The following is a 16,611-nucleotide window of genomic DNA, read 5'->3' on the forward strand; positions in this document are numbered from 1 at the left end:
TGAATTGAAATTAAATGTCTAAAACTTTATTAAAAAATGCATTCTAAATCTAAGCTTAGAGTCTTACAAAGATAGTGAGAAATTATTATTCTAGTTGAGTTTTTGTTGTTGATGCTGCCACTTCTATTGTCAGTGCTATGCATTCAACTCAGGGACTCGTGTAGGTCAGGCAGGACTCACAAGCCCTATGAGAGCTGATTTATTTTAATTACCCTTAGAAAACTCATCTATTAGGTAAAAATAAAATGGCCAAACTACAAAAAGCTGTGAGTGATGGGAATGCCCCAGATAATCAGAGACTCTAAACCTGAATCATGATACACCATCTGTAATACTGTCTTTGCATTCAGGTAAAACTGGAATTTATAACTCCTTGGCTATTTCCTAGATATGTGAATTTGAGGAAGTGACTTAAGTAATCTATCCCAGTTTGCACGTTTTAAAAATTCAAAATTTTTCACAGGATTGTTGTATATTTTGCAATATATGTAAAGTAGATGCTTAGGAATCTCTTAAACTTTTACTTATTAATGTAGTGACTACCTCTACTACTAATGCTATTATAATTTATTCATGAGCTTAAGCTTAAAAGACATGAATCCATGAATTTGAAACACAACATGGTCTTTTTTCTAATCAAAATGTTGTACTGAATTTGTTGGTATGTGTTTAATATTGGAAAAAAATGCATAACCAAAATACCATAGAAGTTAAGCAAGAATCATAGCTGTTAACCAATTTATGACTTTTTCCTTGAGATAAAACCATAGCTTATATTTACATCCTCATAAATTAATTCATTAATATATAATTGACTCAGTATTCTTTAATATTTTATGCAACAGACAAATATTCAAACATTTTGAAACTTTTCCACAATTCTACATTCACAGACACACACAAACACACATGCATAGTCACAGAGAGATTAAAAACTGGACTTTTGTAGATGATTTTTGGATTAACTCTTCAAGCATAGAAATAGTCTTCCTTACCCATATCTGACATTTCAGGCACAGTCACAATGTAAGGTCCGTCTGTGAACTTTGGAGCATTGTCATTGATATCTTGCACTTTGATGATGAACTCAGATTCAGGTTCCAGAGGCTTGTTTGTCCGTCTGTCAATAGCCTGGGCATGAAGCACATAGTGTGTCTTCTGCTCTCTGTCTAGGCTTTTGGTTGAGTGGATGTCCCCCGTGGTATCATCAATGATAAATATAGTCCCAGCACCTTCTCCAGTAAGGATGTACTTGACAGACCCATCACCTTTGTCAGAATTGGAGTGCAGCTGCAAAATACACATGGGCAAATTAGCAAGCAATTGCATTCCCACCTTTGGTCTCCTTCTTTGAAAATTTCCCATATACAATTTGATACCTATTGTAAGATTTTTTTCTTTCTACAGTGTCTTGCATATGGCTGTTTTTCATTTTCTTGCATATTTTGTCTAGTTGGTATTCATATAATTATTTAACATGATTTCTCTAAGCAATTCATTTACTGGTTTGAGAAAAAGAATAACCCATGTTGTTATTTCACTAACTGAACATTTTACTAATATAAAAGTGAGAAAAGAAACTTTCACTACATTTCTGTCACCTAGTATACTTATAAGAATAAAGCAGATTTTGTTTTGTTTTGTTTTTGTTTTTGTTTTTGTTTTGTTTTTAGTATTCTATTTCTACCTTAAAACTAGAAAAAATACATCGTGGAATGAATTGATATTTAAATTAATTATTAAAATTCTCACAATAAAGGCCCATAATTTGTCATAGAGCTTTAATTTTATAAGTTGAAACAAATTTGAAATATTTTCTAGTATAAATATTTATATTTAGAATGTAAAAATATGAGCGGTAATTTTTTTCTTTAAGGATTGCAAACATTTAACTCAAAAAGTTGCTAGTAGTCTTAAATGGAACCAGTAACTATATCCTAAATTTATTTAACTTAAATACATGGATAAATATCACTTACTGAATTAAAATGATAAAAAAATACCTTACTTGGTATTTTTAAAGTAGAAACTTTAGTAAAGAGATCTTGTCTAATATGGATAATCAATATATTAAGATAATATTAGTCTTTTTTGTTATTTAAAACTATGAATGCTTTTGAGTTGCATATCACTCATGCTTAAAATTCTATTTTAACTTATACCATCAAAATTCAGTTAAATACCTCTGGGAGTGCCAGTACTATATTTCTACCCAGGAATAGTGGAAGTATTTTCTGAAATCTCAAATACATATTTGAAGAATTGTTTCTCCCAAGAGAGCTGAGCAGTTATCTTCATATGAAATTCTCTGGCCACATAACCTCAAGTCCTCACCTTTTTTTCATTTCTAACATTGGAAATTCTGAAACACATAGCCTTATTCGCAAAGCACTTCAGTTTTCTTGCCATAGTGAAGTGACAATTTTCAAGGTTATTTTAAAGGGTCTGAACTCTTAAAAGTCAGTTGAAATAGACAATATTTAGAAAAACAAAATAAAACTCAAGAAAGGAATTTTTTTGTTTTGTAAAAGAAAAAGCAGCCAAAAGAAAATTCATTACAAATCATCAATCATTTTATTTTGTTTTATTTTTTTCAGTATTGGGGATTGAAACCATAAATGCCTATGAGCCTTCATATTCTATTTTTGATACAGGTTCTTGCTAAGATGCTGATACTGGCCAGGAACTTGTAGTCCTCCACACTCAGTCTCCAGAGTTGCTGGGTTTTCAGGCTTGCACCATTCCATAAGTCACACAGTAATAATATTTTCATAATTAGTAATCCAGCTAGCATAATTTTTATTAGTTATGACTAATTTGAACATAGACTGTAATATGATCAGTGAATTATAATTATAATTAGAAATATTCATATTATTGAATCACTTTAGAAAAATTACAACAAAATATTACAAAAATATTTTAATATTAAAATATTTTAGTACTACTTAGTTTTAGAGTTTAAGTAATGTGATTGTTTTATTAATACATTTTTTCATCTTTTATCTAACATGATTGAATTTTGAAATTATGAGCTTTCAAGTAATACTAACGGAAAACCATTATATTAGCATGTAGTCAATTGATTAACATTTTATATAATTTTGATAATAACCATATGTGAAGCAGCAAATTGATCTACTCTCAGGATTCCCACTCCTTCACCACATCCTGTCTCAAATGTTCAGTTCTGTTTGAGCATATGCTTTGCCACAGAGGTGGAGGCCAAGAGAAACATTGGTTATATCATCCTATTTGTTTAATAAGAGGTTTTCAAAGAACTTGGAGGAGCCCATGTTTGTATTAAGTTTTATAAGACAAAAAAAATGATGAAAGAATAAATGAATAAAATAACATTTTTTATTAGTAGAAGTAGTGGTAGAAACTTGAGAGATGTAGATAAAACTGGGGATATGAATAATCAGAGTATATAGATAACTACAATAGATACCTGAAGTGTTTGAGTATGTTCAGGAATGAGAAATAGAAGAAAAGGGTTAGAGCATGGAAATTAGAAATGACCCTGATACAGTTTAGGTACTAATTTTGTAAAAAGTTATATCATAGGTTTAACTAGTTACTAAATTATTTGAGAGATACCCATGGATATTTATGATAAAAGAAGATAAAATATTTGGAATATAAGGTTGATCTTATTCATATACAATAAACTCCTTTTAGTAAACAGTTTAGAAATATTATCCAGAGAGTGGTAGCAGAGTCTTATCTTAACACACAGTGGTGGGGATATATCTTAACACACAGTGGTGGGGATGTAGTTTTAGAGTCTTGAGGTCTTGCAGAGTAACTTATAATTTCATGTTAAAAGATGTTCTAAATTTAGACTTAATGCAAGAAGAGTTTATTCTTGTGTGTCTGATTACATAGTGAAGTGGGGCTAATAAACTGTTCTTTAGAGGACATAAAAGGAAGAAGGAGTGAAAAAAAAGAAATGAAAATGTATCCACCCATGTAAAACAAAATCAAAACTTCTCTGGCATTACCTTAATAAATCACCTTTTTCTTAGTGTTAAGTATTAACAAATGGCCCTTCTAAAGTTAATGCAACTCACATGAGTTCATGTCAGGATATTCTTGATGCACCTGAACCACAGTAGAATCAGTACCTAAAAATATATTGGTTTCACTTCAATGCACATGTTCTCACTAAGAAAATATTATCTTCCTTGGGGAAGAATAATTTTAAAAGGTTAAGGATATGGTGGCAGAGCCATTAATTTGGAAAGTTGCTCTAAGTTGTAATTTCTATGTTACAAAGACTGGTCACTAAGTTAAAATTATGATATTCTGGATCACACAATTCAAATACACCTTGCTATAAGTAGGGAACTAATATTTACACTATTCCAGTGAATGACTGAAACAAAGACAAAAACATCATATGGGTAATGTTACTCTTATTATCTCCAACACTTTTGTTTAAGAATGCATATGACACAATGTGCAAAAAATACGTGAAAATTTAGAGAGCATGGCATTAAAATGTGGTAGGCATCACTCATTCTACTATGTGTCATATTTTAAAGTATAATCATACAAAAGAAGAATCAATTAACATTAATTAATCAATGTGAAGAATATGCATCAAATAATAAATCTCTTGGTAACATATTCATATCAGTGTCCTTGAAGAAAAATAAAACATAATTTTAAGTTTTTTATCAACAATTATGGAAAAATTGCTAAAAATGGGAATAACAAAATACCTAATTCAACCATAAAACGAATGCTAATTGGTTAAAACACAAAAGATTAAGAAATTAATAAGGAAATACAGTATTTGTATAACTAGGGGTACAAAAATACAACGACATTTTTAATTAATTGGCATATACTCTTTGAGAAGGAAGTGAATGAATAATAAAGAGTTGCAAAGAACAGACTCCCTTTTTTCCCCACTTGCTTTGGAAATATAGCCTCTGAACTCAAAATGGAATGTTAACACCTAACACGTAACTGCATAGTGTTGCTTACATTTGAAATTGTCATTTCTTACCCATCAGCTCAACTATCCAGATGTGCTGAATATTTGAGCACTGTGAAATGCAGGCAGTGGCTGAGAATTTCACTACAAGTTATTAAGAAACCTCAAATATTGAGAAATTGATTAAAACTGGAGTAAAATACATGGAATACATGATTATCTATTTTTTATCAGAATAAAATTATGTTTTATTTTTCTTCAAGGAGACTGAAACCAATTTTATGTGCACACTTTCTCCTCCTCCTCTTTCTTCTATTATTATTATTATTATTATTATTATTATTATTATTATTATTATTATTATTTAATCTTTAGACAGCATCTTAATAATTTCAACATGCTCGACTTCAATTTGGAATTTTCCAGCATCAGCCTCAAGAGTAACTGGGATTACAGGTGTATTACCCCATGCCCAGCTGGTACTGTTTTGTTTTTGTTCTTTTTAAATATCAGATTATTAAACATGACTCAATTTCCATGAAAATATTGACACAAATCCATTGCCCACACATTAAATTGTATTATTTCACACACATTTAACACTTCATCATTACTGTTCATTTTAGCAATTTTTCTTTTCTGAAAAAAAAATAAAGCAGTAATTACATTTCATAATAGAAGGAGGATGATAAAATTGTAAATGGAATTGATGCTTTGGGAAATTCATTTGGTAATAAAACATAAGGTAATTGCTTGATCCAGCAATCACGTTTAGGAGTTTATTTTTAAAATAAACATTTTGGAGCACTCTAATGTACCAGTTTTGGTACTCAGAACTTGGCTATATCACACACACAAAAAGCAAATAAAGATGCCTACATGGACAGAGTCTGCATTCAGTGCAATGATTAGAAACAAAGAATAAGCAGAAGAAAGTACAACTTATCTGTAATATTCTAGAAAATTCAAGAGCTAAACTTAATAAGAAGAAGGAGAAAGATATAAAAGAGGAATATTAGAAGTAGCTGGTGTGTTGCACAGAGGTTGTAGCAATAAATATAGGACTAAGGTAGGTAGACTATTGTGCCCTCAAAGATGTGCATGTCTTAATTCAGGGGACCCATGGATATGTTACTTTCCATGGAAACATGGGCTTCACAGGAATTATTAAGTTTAAGTACCTTGGTGGAGTATGAATTTTCCAAATTATCTCCTTTATAAAAGCAATGAGAATTCTTTCTAAAGTTACAAGAATCAACTTTTCAAAACTCTGGAAAATGATCATTCTTGAGATATCACAGAGAACATGTATGCAAGAAAAATATCTGAATTTTGATTTGAAGATTGAGCTCTGTGTTACCTTACTGTGTGTGCCCTATCCCTGTGCCCTCAGTTCCACTGCAGCTGTGAAAGACAGTATCCTAAAATCACAGTGAAAACCTGCAGCATGGCAGCCACAGGATGTGGCAAAATGGGGCTGGTGATCCTTGGAGCCACATGTCCATGAAGTGCTGATTATTTGATTTCTGCTTGGTTCTCTGGAAGACACCACTCTCAACTCTGTTGTTATTTGACCTGACTCACAACTTCCTAAATGACTATAGTTTTTCCCATAGAGACTTTTAAAAAACAAAGAAGTCTTAAAAATTAAAGTTGCCTGAGATAATGAATACCAACTGGAGCAAGTGATATACTAACCCAAAGGTTTAAAAGGAAAAGTTGGGAAGTATAATGTTTATTAGAAGTTTTTCAAAAACTGGGCATAGGAATTATAGGCAGCTGCATACATCTGTAGGACTTTGCAAATAATGATTGTGTGAAAGGTCGGAAAGACATAAGACCACAAGATAACGTCTCTAGCTAAACTTCAGCATCTTTGAAAGCTGGAAGTAAAGGAAAATGTCAAGTTTTAAAGTGCCTGGTCTAGTGTTGGAAATGGGATTCAAATTGCATCACACTGATCCCCAGGAAAGAAAGGGATGTACATAGATTCTAGGCACCCAAGAAAATATGCATCCATTGTCAATTCACCAATAAGCCATGCATGCTGAGACTTTAGTGGGCACACATAACAATGGATAAAGACTTCAGAATCATTTCAGAAAATTTATTAAGGAAACAGCAACACAAACAACATCAGGGAAGAGTAAGAATCTGATTTCTAAATTTGACACCTTATGTTATTTAAAATTCCCAGTTTTCAATATGTAAAAATGATGTGTATTATATTATTGTATTAATACATTAACATACTAAACAATTACATTGTCTTAACAATTATAATATAATAATACTAATTCTGTTTTATTATTATGTTATATACTAAAACATACAGAAATAAATAAGAATGTATTAGATATCTACATGGTGAAAGAAAATAGAGATACAACTAAGAATTCAATTTGTAGTCAACCATTTGTTAAAAGTAAAGACATTAAGGCATTCTAAAAAAACAAAAATGGAGAATGTGTTAACAGCTAATCTGCAATATTACAAATAAAAAGCAAGAATTTTAGAAGCTGAAATGAAATGATACTAAATACTAGTTCAGATTCTCATGAAAACTAAGACAATTAATTAATGGTTAATACAGAATGGCAAGACTAGTAACCTGGAAACTCTAAACACTGTTAATAAAAATTAAAGATCATTCAAATGAAAATGTAATGACAAGTACATATATAAACATAAACATAGAAAATGTATTTCTTGTGGCACTTCCTCCCGTTTTCCTTTAAAACACAGCTATATGTGTGATTATATAGAAATCTGTGCTACTGAGCTTGACATGTGTAAATATGCATGTGGTATTATAATAACACAAAGAGCAGAATGGGGTTGTATGCAAAGAAATCTTTGAATAGTATTTGATCAAGTTGGAATTACCAAAATTAGATTGTCACAAAGTGTATAAAAGAAATGATAATAATTAAATGGTACACTAGTAAATATTTAATATGAAAGAAAGAGTCACAGAAGACTGTAGGAACAAAACATAATGAAGAAAAGAAACAGTAAAATAACAGATCCTAAGTGATGACAGTCAATGAAAACAGAATAAACATGATGATTGAACACAGAAATTAAAAGAATTTTTAAATAACGCCCCTGATGCTTTGAGATACAGTTTGGATTTAAATATAAATATAATTAAAGAGCAGAAAAACATTATATCTTGTAAACTTTAAGGAAAAGAAAGCTACATTGGATGTGATAATATCAGAAAAATTTATGCTTCAAGATGAAAATTGTTACTACAGAAAATTAAGGATACCTTATAATGATATAAGAGTCAATGTGTCAATAATTTATAATTGCAAACATGTTTCTATTAACAGTGCCCCCGAATACATGATATAGAAACAGATAGGACTGAAAAAATAAGTGCTCATTTAAACAATATCAGTTGAGGTTTGAGTACCCTGTTTTCAATACTGGATAATTAGTCAGATGATAGGCAGAGGGACAGAATTCTTAAATAACACAGTAAACTACTTAAGACTAAATAGATTTTTTATAGTAAACACTACAATCACAGCAGTGTAAATAGTCATATCAACTACAGTTGGAACAACTTCTAGGATAAACTATATGTTAGGTCAATAAACATAAATACAAGCCCTTCTGCCAGGAAAGCTAGTCTAGATGTGATATGTTACACTGTTTCTTTAGCCATCTAAAAATAATAAGAAGAAACTGGACCATTTAAAAATAAATAAATATACATACATTACAATCATACACAATATATTCTCTGACCAAAACAAAGAAAGGTTAGGAATGAATTACAGAAGTAAATTAACAAAATTGAAAAACAAGTGAAAATAAAAAAAAACTTTCTTAAATCATCAATGAATCAAAAAGAAATTATAAAGAACACTTTTCAAAAGTTAAAATATGGTGCCTTAAGTTTAATCAAAGCAAATAATCATAAACTAAAATTTATAGGATTTATATGGCTATAAAACAGAAAGAAAATAGAGATGAAATAGATCACAATCAAGAAACCTGATTATTTGTAAAGATAACCAAACTAAAATGATAAATTTTAAACATTTGAAATGTGTGTGCTTTGAAAACACTCTATACAAAAGTAAAAAGACAACTTAGAAAGTGGGTGAAAATGTATAAACTGTAATTCTGATGAAAACCTAATATCTAGAATTTATAAATAATGCAATTCTAGAGCAGAAAGAACAATTTGCCCAATTAAACATGAATATAGAATTTGAATACACACTTTTCAAAAGTAGCTAAAAAAATAACTGGTAAGTATGTAAAAAGATGATCATCATCATTAGTCATTAGGGAAATGCAAATTAAAACTGCAAGGAATTACCACTTCACACCCACAAAGAGTGCTAAAATTTCAAAAAGACAGAAAATAAACAAGTGTTGGCAAGAATTTGCAGAAATTGGAACACTATACATGATTACACATAGGTACCATATGAGCCAGTGATGCTAGTCTCAGGTATATACCCAAGAAGAAAGAAAACACATGCTGCAGAAAACATAGACAAGTGTTTGCAAGAGGCTGGAGCAGTGGGAGAAACAGGGATTGACTACAAATTATCATAAGGTTTCTTTTTCAGAGTTATGCAAATTTTATAAAATTAGGGAATTTTAATAGTTTTACACCTTCACATGCACTGAAAACTGAAGAATTATGCCCATCAAAAGGACACATGTTGTATATTTTGTCAATTATATTTCAATAAAAAGCTGCTATTTGAGTAATTATTATTGGCCGTAATAGTAAATTATTGTAAATGTACTGAACACCAGCAATTAAAAAGCAGAACTTTTGAGATAGCTTAAAAATAAGATTTAACAACAAAAAATGATGCTTTTTAAATGCAGATGTATAAGAAGGTAAGATAAAGAAAAATGACAGCCAAAGCCCTTTATAAACATTAAAAAGCATAACTTCTGAACATGAAAATGAACTCAAAAGAAAGTATATTACAGGAGATGAAGAAAAAAATTGCATATTAGAAATTAAAGAATGCTCTTGATCTGATAAACAGATTTACAAAAATCTAAAACTAGAATTATACACTGTCATAAAATTTTTTTTTCCTAAATTGTGAAGAAAGCAAGTATGTACATTTTTACTAGTTACTATTCAATACTGTATGGAAAATGCTAGACAGTACAATGTAGTAAAAAACAAATAACAAAACACACATACATGAGATAGAAATTGAAAACCAGGAAGAAAGCCTTTCTCTACTCAAAGATGATATGTACTTAGAATTGTCTTTAGAACTTGTTGATTTCTTGAAATTTATGTATTTAGAAAATGTTGAAGATTCTATATACATAAAAATGTGTGTGTATATATATATATACATATATATATATATACACATCACATAAATAAATTTCTAGGTGCATTTAACAAAGTCAAATTCATGGGCAGTATTTTAAAATCAAAGGATTTTCTGTTTATTAGTAGCATACAATTTATCTTAAAATATAAGCAATAAAATTTGTGATAGCAACAGAAAACCTAAATATTTAGGCATAAATTTAATGAAAAATTTGTGAAGGTCCACATAAAAATCTGCATAAAATTAATAAAATATATATGAAAAACAGATATCTGTAGCATATTCATTGATTGGAAATGTCTGAAAAATTAATACATATTTTTTTCCAAAACTAATTGACAGAACACCTGAAATACAAATCAATGTAACTATGAGCATTTTGCAAACATTGGAGAGCTGACTCTAAAAATCACAAGGAAATAAATATGAACAATAGTTTTCAATGAATTGTTCTGAAAAGAAGAACATAATCAAAAGAATTCTTTTTTTTGTCTACTCTTTCTTTTTAAAAATTTTGTTTTAATTAGGTATAAAGGACAGTAGAATGCATTTTGACACATTATGTATAAGTGGAGTATAACTTCTCATTCTTCTATACATGATGTAGAATCAAACCATTTGTGTAATCATATATGTACATAGGTTAATAATATTCAATTTATTCTATTATCATTCCTAGCCCCATATACCCTCCCCTTCCTTCATTGCACTCTGCTTAATTCACGGTACCTCTATTTATCCCTATTCCCCCCACAACTTTATTGTGAATTAGAATCTGCATATCAGAGAAAACATTAAGCCTTTGTGTTTTAGGGATTGGCTTATTTCACTTAGCATGATATTCTCCAGCTCCATCCATTTACCTTAAAATGTCACAATTTCATTCTTCTTTAAGGCTAAGTAATATTCCATTGTGTATATATATCACATTCTGTATCCATTTTTCTGTTGAGGGGTATCTAGGTTGATTCCTAGTTTGAGCTGCTTCAAACATTGATGTGGTTGTGTCACTGCAGTATGCTGATTTTAATACCTCTGGGTGTAAACTAAGGAGTGGGATAGCTGAATCAAATGGTAGTTCCAAGTTTTCTGAGAACTCTCCATACTGATTCATTGTCATTGCAACAATGTGTAGTCCCACCAGCAATGTGAGAGTGTACAATTTTCCCCACATCCTCATCAACATTTATTATTGCGTTTATTATTGATAATTGCCATTCTGACTGGAGTGAGTTGATAACTTAGTTTGGATTTCAATTTATCTAATTGCTAGAGATGTTGAACATTTTTTTCATATATTTGTTGATCAATTGTATTTTTTTTTCTGTGAATTGTCTATTCAAATTGTTAGCCCGTTTATTGATTGGGTTATTTGTGAGGTTTTTTTTTTTTTTGGTTTTGATTTTTTTGCATGTTTTATATTTTGTCCTAGAGATTAATGCTCTATGTGAGAAGCATGTGGTAAAGATTTTCTTCCAAATCTGTAAGCTCTCTCTACATGTTATTGATTGTTTCCTTTGTTGAAAAGAAGCCTTTAAGTTCAAATCCATTCCATTTATTGATTCTTGATTTTACTTCTTGTGCTTTAGGTGTCTTGTTAAGGATGACAATTCTAAGCTGATGTGGTAAAATTTGGGCTACTTTTTCTTCTATTAGGTGCAGAGTCTCTGTTCTAGTGCCTAAGTCTTTGATCCACTTTGAATTAAGTTTTGTTCAGGGTGAGAGATAGAGGTTTAATTTTGTTTTGCCACATATTGATTTCCAGTTTTCTCAGCACCATTGGTTGAAGAGGCCATCTTTTCTTTAGGAAATGCTTATAATTAAAACCAGGGCTAAAACCAATGAAATTGAAACAAAGTAAAGAATTCAAAATATTGACAAAACAAAGAGTTGGTTCTTTGAAAGAATAAATAAAATTGATAAACCATTACCCATGCTAATGAAAAGCAAGAGAGAGAAAACTCACATTACTAAAATTTGTGATAAAGAAGGAAATATCACCGTGGACACTACTGAAATACAGATGATAATCAGAAACTAATTTGAAAATTTATACTCCAGTAAAAGAGAAAATTTTGAAGACATTGACAAATTTCTAGAGACTTATGACATACACAAATTGAATCAGAAGAAAATACACTATTTAAACAGATAAATTTTGAGTAAAATTTGAAATATGAAACACCATCAAAAGCCTACTAGCCAAGAAAAGCCCTGGATCACATGGATTCTAAGCCACATTCTAAAAGACATTCAAAGAAGAATTAACACCAATAGTCTTCAAATTATTCTGGGAAATAGAAAAGGTGAGAATACTTCCAAATTCACCCTCTGAGGCTAATATCATCCAGATTTTAAAAAGCTGGCAAATACACATCAAGGAAAGAAAACTTCAGACCAATATCCCTGATGAACATGGATGCAAAATTTTTCAAATTCTGGCAAATCATCACATCAAAAAAAAAAAAACAATTAAAAAGATAGTGCACCCTGATCAATTGGCATTCATCCCCCAGGGAGGTAAGTTGGTTCAATAAAGAAAAATCAATAAACATATTTCAGCACATCAATAGACCTAAAGACAAGAATCATGATCATCTCAATATATGCAGAAAAAAAAGCATCTGGCAAAATGTAGCACCCCTTCTTGTTCAGAATACCAGAAAAACAAGGGATAGTGGGAACATACCTTAAAATTGTATGCTACCCCAAAGCCAACATCATTCTTTATGGAGAAAAATTACAAGCAGTCCTCTTGAAAACTAGAACAAGACAAAGATGTATTCTATCACCACTTCTATTCAACATAGTCCTTGAAATTATAGCCAGAGCAATTATACAGATGAAAAACTAATGGAATTTAAGTTATGTCTCTATTTGCTGATGGCATCATTTATATTTAGGAGATCCAGAAAATTCCACCGTAAAACTCTAGGACTAATAAATGAATTTAGCAAAGTGGTGTGATATAAAATCAACACCAATAAATCAAATACATTCCTATTCATCAGTGATGAATGCACTGAAAGAGAAATTAGTAAAACTATCTCATTCACAATAGCCTCAAAAATAAATAAATAAGACAATTGTGAATCAATCTAAGAGGTGAAATAAATCTACAATAAAAATTACAGAACACTAAAGAATAAAATTGAAGAAGACCTTAGAAGATGAACAGATCTCCCATGCATTTGGATAGGCAGAATTAATATTGTCAAAATGACCATACTACCAAAAGTGTTGTACAGATTTAATGTAATTCATATTAAAGTCCCAATGACATTGTTCATAGAACTAGAAAAAGCAATAATGAAATTCATTTGAAAAAAACAAGGGACACAGAATAGCCAAAACAATCCATAGCAAGAATAGTGAAGGCTGTTAGAATGTTAAAATTCTAATTGGCAGGATGCCAGCTAAGAAAAATCCTCAGCTCCATCATAACATTTATATAAATGAAGGAAGCAAGACTGAACCTGCAAGAACTTTGAGTTCAGTGTGGAGAGTCATTAAAATCATCCACACTTGTGAATCTAATTCAAAGAACTTCCATTATTGTCTGTCCTAACTTTTAGAATTGCTATGAACAGAGACCTAATTTTGCCACTGGCTTTGTTAGTTGTTTTGCACTGCTGAGGACTAAATCCATGATCTTAATCATGCTACTCAAGCACTCTACTACTGACCTAACTCTAGCACTCCATTTTGCCCTTTTGGAAAAGAATGTCTGTGTTAATGTCCTCATGCATGTTTCATATTTGCATATTATATATTTGGTGGGCAAGAAAAATGATGTCTTCTGGTTTCATAGAACTACAAACCTAGAACATGTCTTTGTGCTTGAACATCTATACACCCAGTTCTCATTCACATCTGGATTTAAATTTTATGATGAGATTCTAGACTTTGGGCTAATACTATAGTAACTCTTTAAGGTAGGCATTATCCTGCCTGTTTTTTTTTTAATTTTTAAAAGTGTTTTAATTAGTTATACATGACAGAATGCACTGATACATCATATATAATTATATATATATTAGTATGATTTCTCATTCTTCTGGTTGTACCTGATATAGAATCCCAGTGGTATTCAAACTAGAAAGCTTCTTCTCAGCACAAGAAACAATTAATAAGGTGAAGAAAGAGCCTACAGAATGGGCAGAATGGGATAAAATCTTTATCACATGCACCTCAGATACAGCATTAATCTCCAGGATACACAAATAACTCAAAAAACTTAACACAAACAACAACAACAAAAACAAGTAACTCAATCAATAAATAGGCTAAGGAACAGAACGACACTTCACAGAAGAAACAGAATCGAAAACTAAAAAATAAATACTAAAATATTCTCTCTCTCTCTCTCTCTCTCTCTCTCTCTCTCTCTCTCTCTCTCTCTCTCTCTCTCTCTCCCCCTCTCTCTCTCTCAAAAAAAAATAAAAAATAGAAATATTTTAAAATACTCTTTTAGCAGGATATCTGATGTGTGCAACTGTAACAGGTTCTTACTGCTTAAAACAAAACAAAATTATTATCTGAGTAGTTCAGAGGTCCAAAGTCCTGAAACAAAGTGTGAGCAGGGAGGGCTGTGTTTCCTCTGGAAAGCCTAGGAGAAGATAGATTCTTTTGCAACTTTTAGAAGCTGCCTTGGAGATTTTTTAGCCTCAGCTCTGGAGTTCTGAAGTTCAGATGTTTTCTTCTGTAGCATTCTTATCACCCCATTTACCAACCAAACTCTGTTGTTTGGAGGGATTCTAAAAAACCTCCAAGTCGGGGCAGGAATATCTCCTTGGCTGATTGGCAACATTTACGGACTGATGACTATGTTATCTTAATACTCTAATGTTGAAATTCTAAGCTCAGCAGGATGGGGCATTTGGAAGATGATTAGAATGTGAGGATGAAGCCCTCAGGAAGGAGTGGGAAACAAACCCTATGACAGTGGCCCCAGGGTGCTCTGTCCCCTTTGGGAATATATAAAGTCAGCTGTCTCATCGTCACGAGGAGTGCCTAGCAGATTTGGACACGCTGACACCCTACTCTCAAATTTGGAGCCTCCAAAACTATGAGAAATAAATTTGTTTACAAACCATTTACTCTGTAGTATTTTATTAGGGTGATAAAAGGCGGGTAAGTCAAGGTTACTGATCCTGGAAACCAGAGTAGCAATAGCCATGAAGGAGCCAATAGCAGGAAAAGGCCAGGAGCCAAACCAGACCAACTGGGATTCACAGGATAAGCCCCTGGGGAGATGAAGGGTTTGAATAGTTATACACTAGTTCTTGACAGAATTACAGAAATAGAGTAGAGTTAAATTGGCCCAGATATAGAATCATAGACCTACTAGCAGTGGGGGAAGATGCAGGTCTTCAACAGAGGAAAGGTAGGGCCCACACATAAGTTATGAAGCACATGAGAAAGCCCACACAGGTGACAAAATCAAAACAACTAATTTTGATCACCACAACCACAGATGAAAGCTAAGACTAAGGATCAATTAGACTGCACTCAAAATGATCAGAGATCCTTATGAAGATGCTTAAATAAATAGAAACCATCGGGAATAAACAAAAATTATAAAATGCTATCTGCAAATGAAAAAAAAAATGATAATCAAACATTTAGTGAAAGTTTAAACAGAGGATTTGACATAGTAGAGGAAATAAGAGTTGACTACAAGGTAAGGGTCAGAATAATTAGAATTTTTTTTAAAAGCAAATATAAGTTCTCTTTTTTACACTAACTAAATGTCTATAAATCACTAGTATGTTCTGTTTCAGATTTTAAGAAAGACATTATTTACACTGCAGAGAAAGGATCATTTTTGAGAGAAGGAGTAAAGGATGTAAACCATTGTTCATCGTCTGTTTCCTCTATATTTAAGTTATGTTTTTATAGGTATTCAGTATTATAAAAATGAGGAATATGGATAAAGAGAAAGAGGAATAAAGGGAGGGAGGGAAAGTGGAGAAGTGGAATTCATGCAGAGAGTAATGATAATATGATGCTCAGGTCAAGATAGAGAAAAGTAATGAACAGTGTCATTCATATATATATATATATATATATATATATATGTATATATATATATATATATATATATACATATATATATATATATATATATAGTGGTCTTTTTCTGGAAAGTGAATGAATATTGAATAGTAGAGTTATATTTACAATTGTAAACTCATAAATTGCTGTTTTTCAAATAAATATATGTTTTTATTTTTTATGATTGGGATCATTTCAAAACAAAACTGTATGAGTGCAAGATTTGGGGTATGATATCTTTGTGTCATTGACCAATGGGGTTATTCTATAAGT

General features: G+C 31.1%; 1 protein-coding gene across 3 annotated transcripts in view; it reads right to left on the reverse strand.

Moving 5' to 3' along the window:
- CDH18 (cadherin 18) overlaps nt 1-16,611 on the reverse strand; it is a gene marked incomplete at both ends in the record, with an annotated part of 309,905 nt that overhangs the window by 246,002 nt on the left and 47,292 nt on the right. For all 3 annotated transcript variants that reach the window (XM_081296232.1, XM_081296234.1, XM_081296233.1), the window contains one exon: nt 996-1,290. In XM_081296232.1, coding sequence (XP_081152358.1) covers nt 996-1,290 — 295 coding nt within the window. The remainder of the gene's footprint in view (nt 1-995; nt 1,291-16,611) is intronic.

This window comes from Spermophilus citellus, assembly GCF_964194105.1.
Source record: "Spermophilus citellus genome assembly, chromosome: 1".
NCBI classification, from domain to species: Eukaryota; Metazoa; Chordata; class Mammalia; order Rodentia; family Sciuridae; genus Spermophilus; species Spermophilus citellus.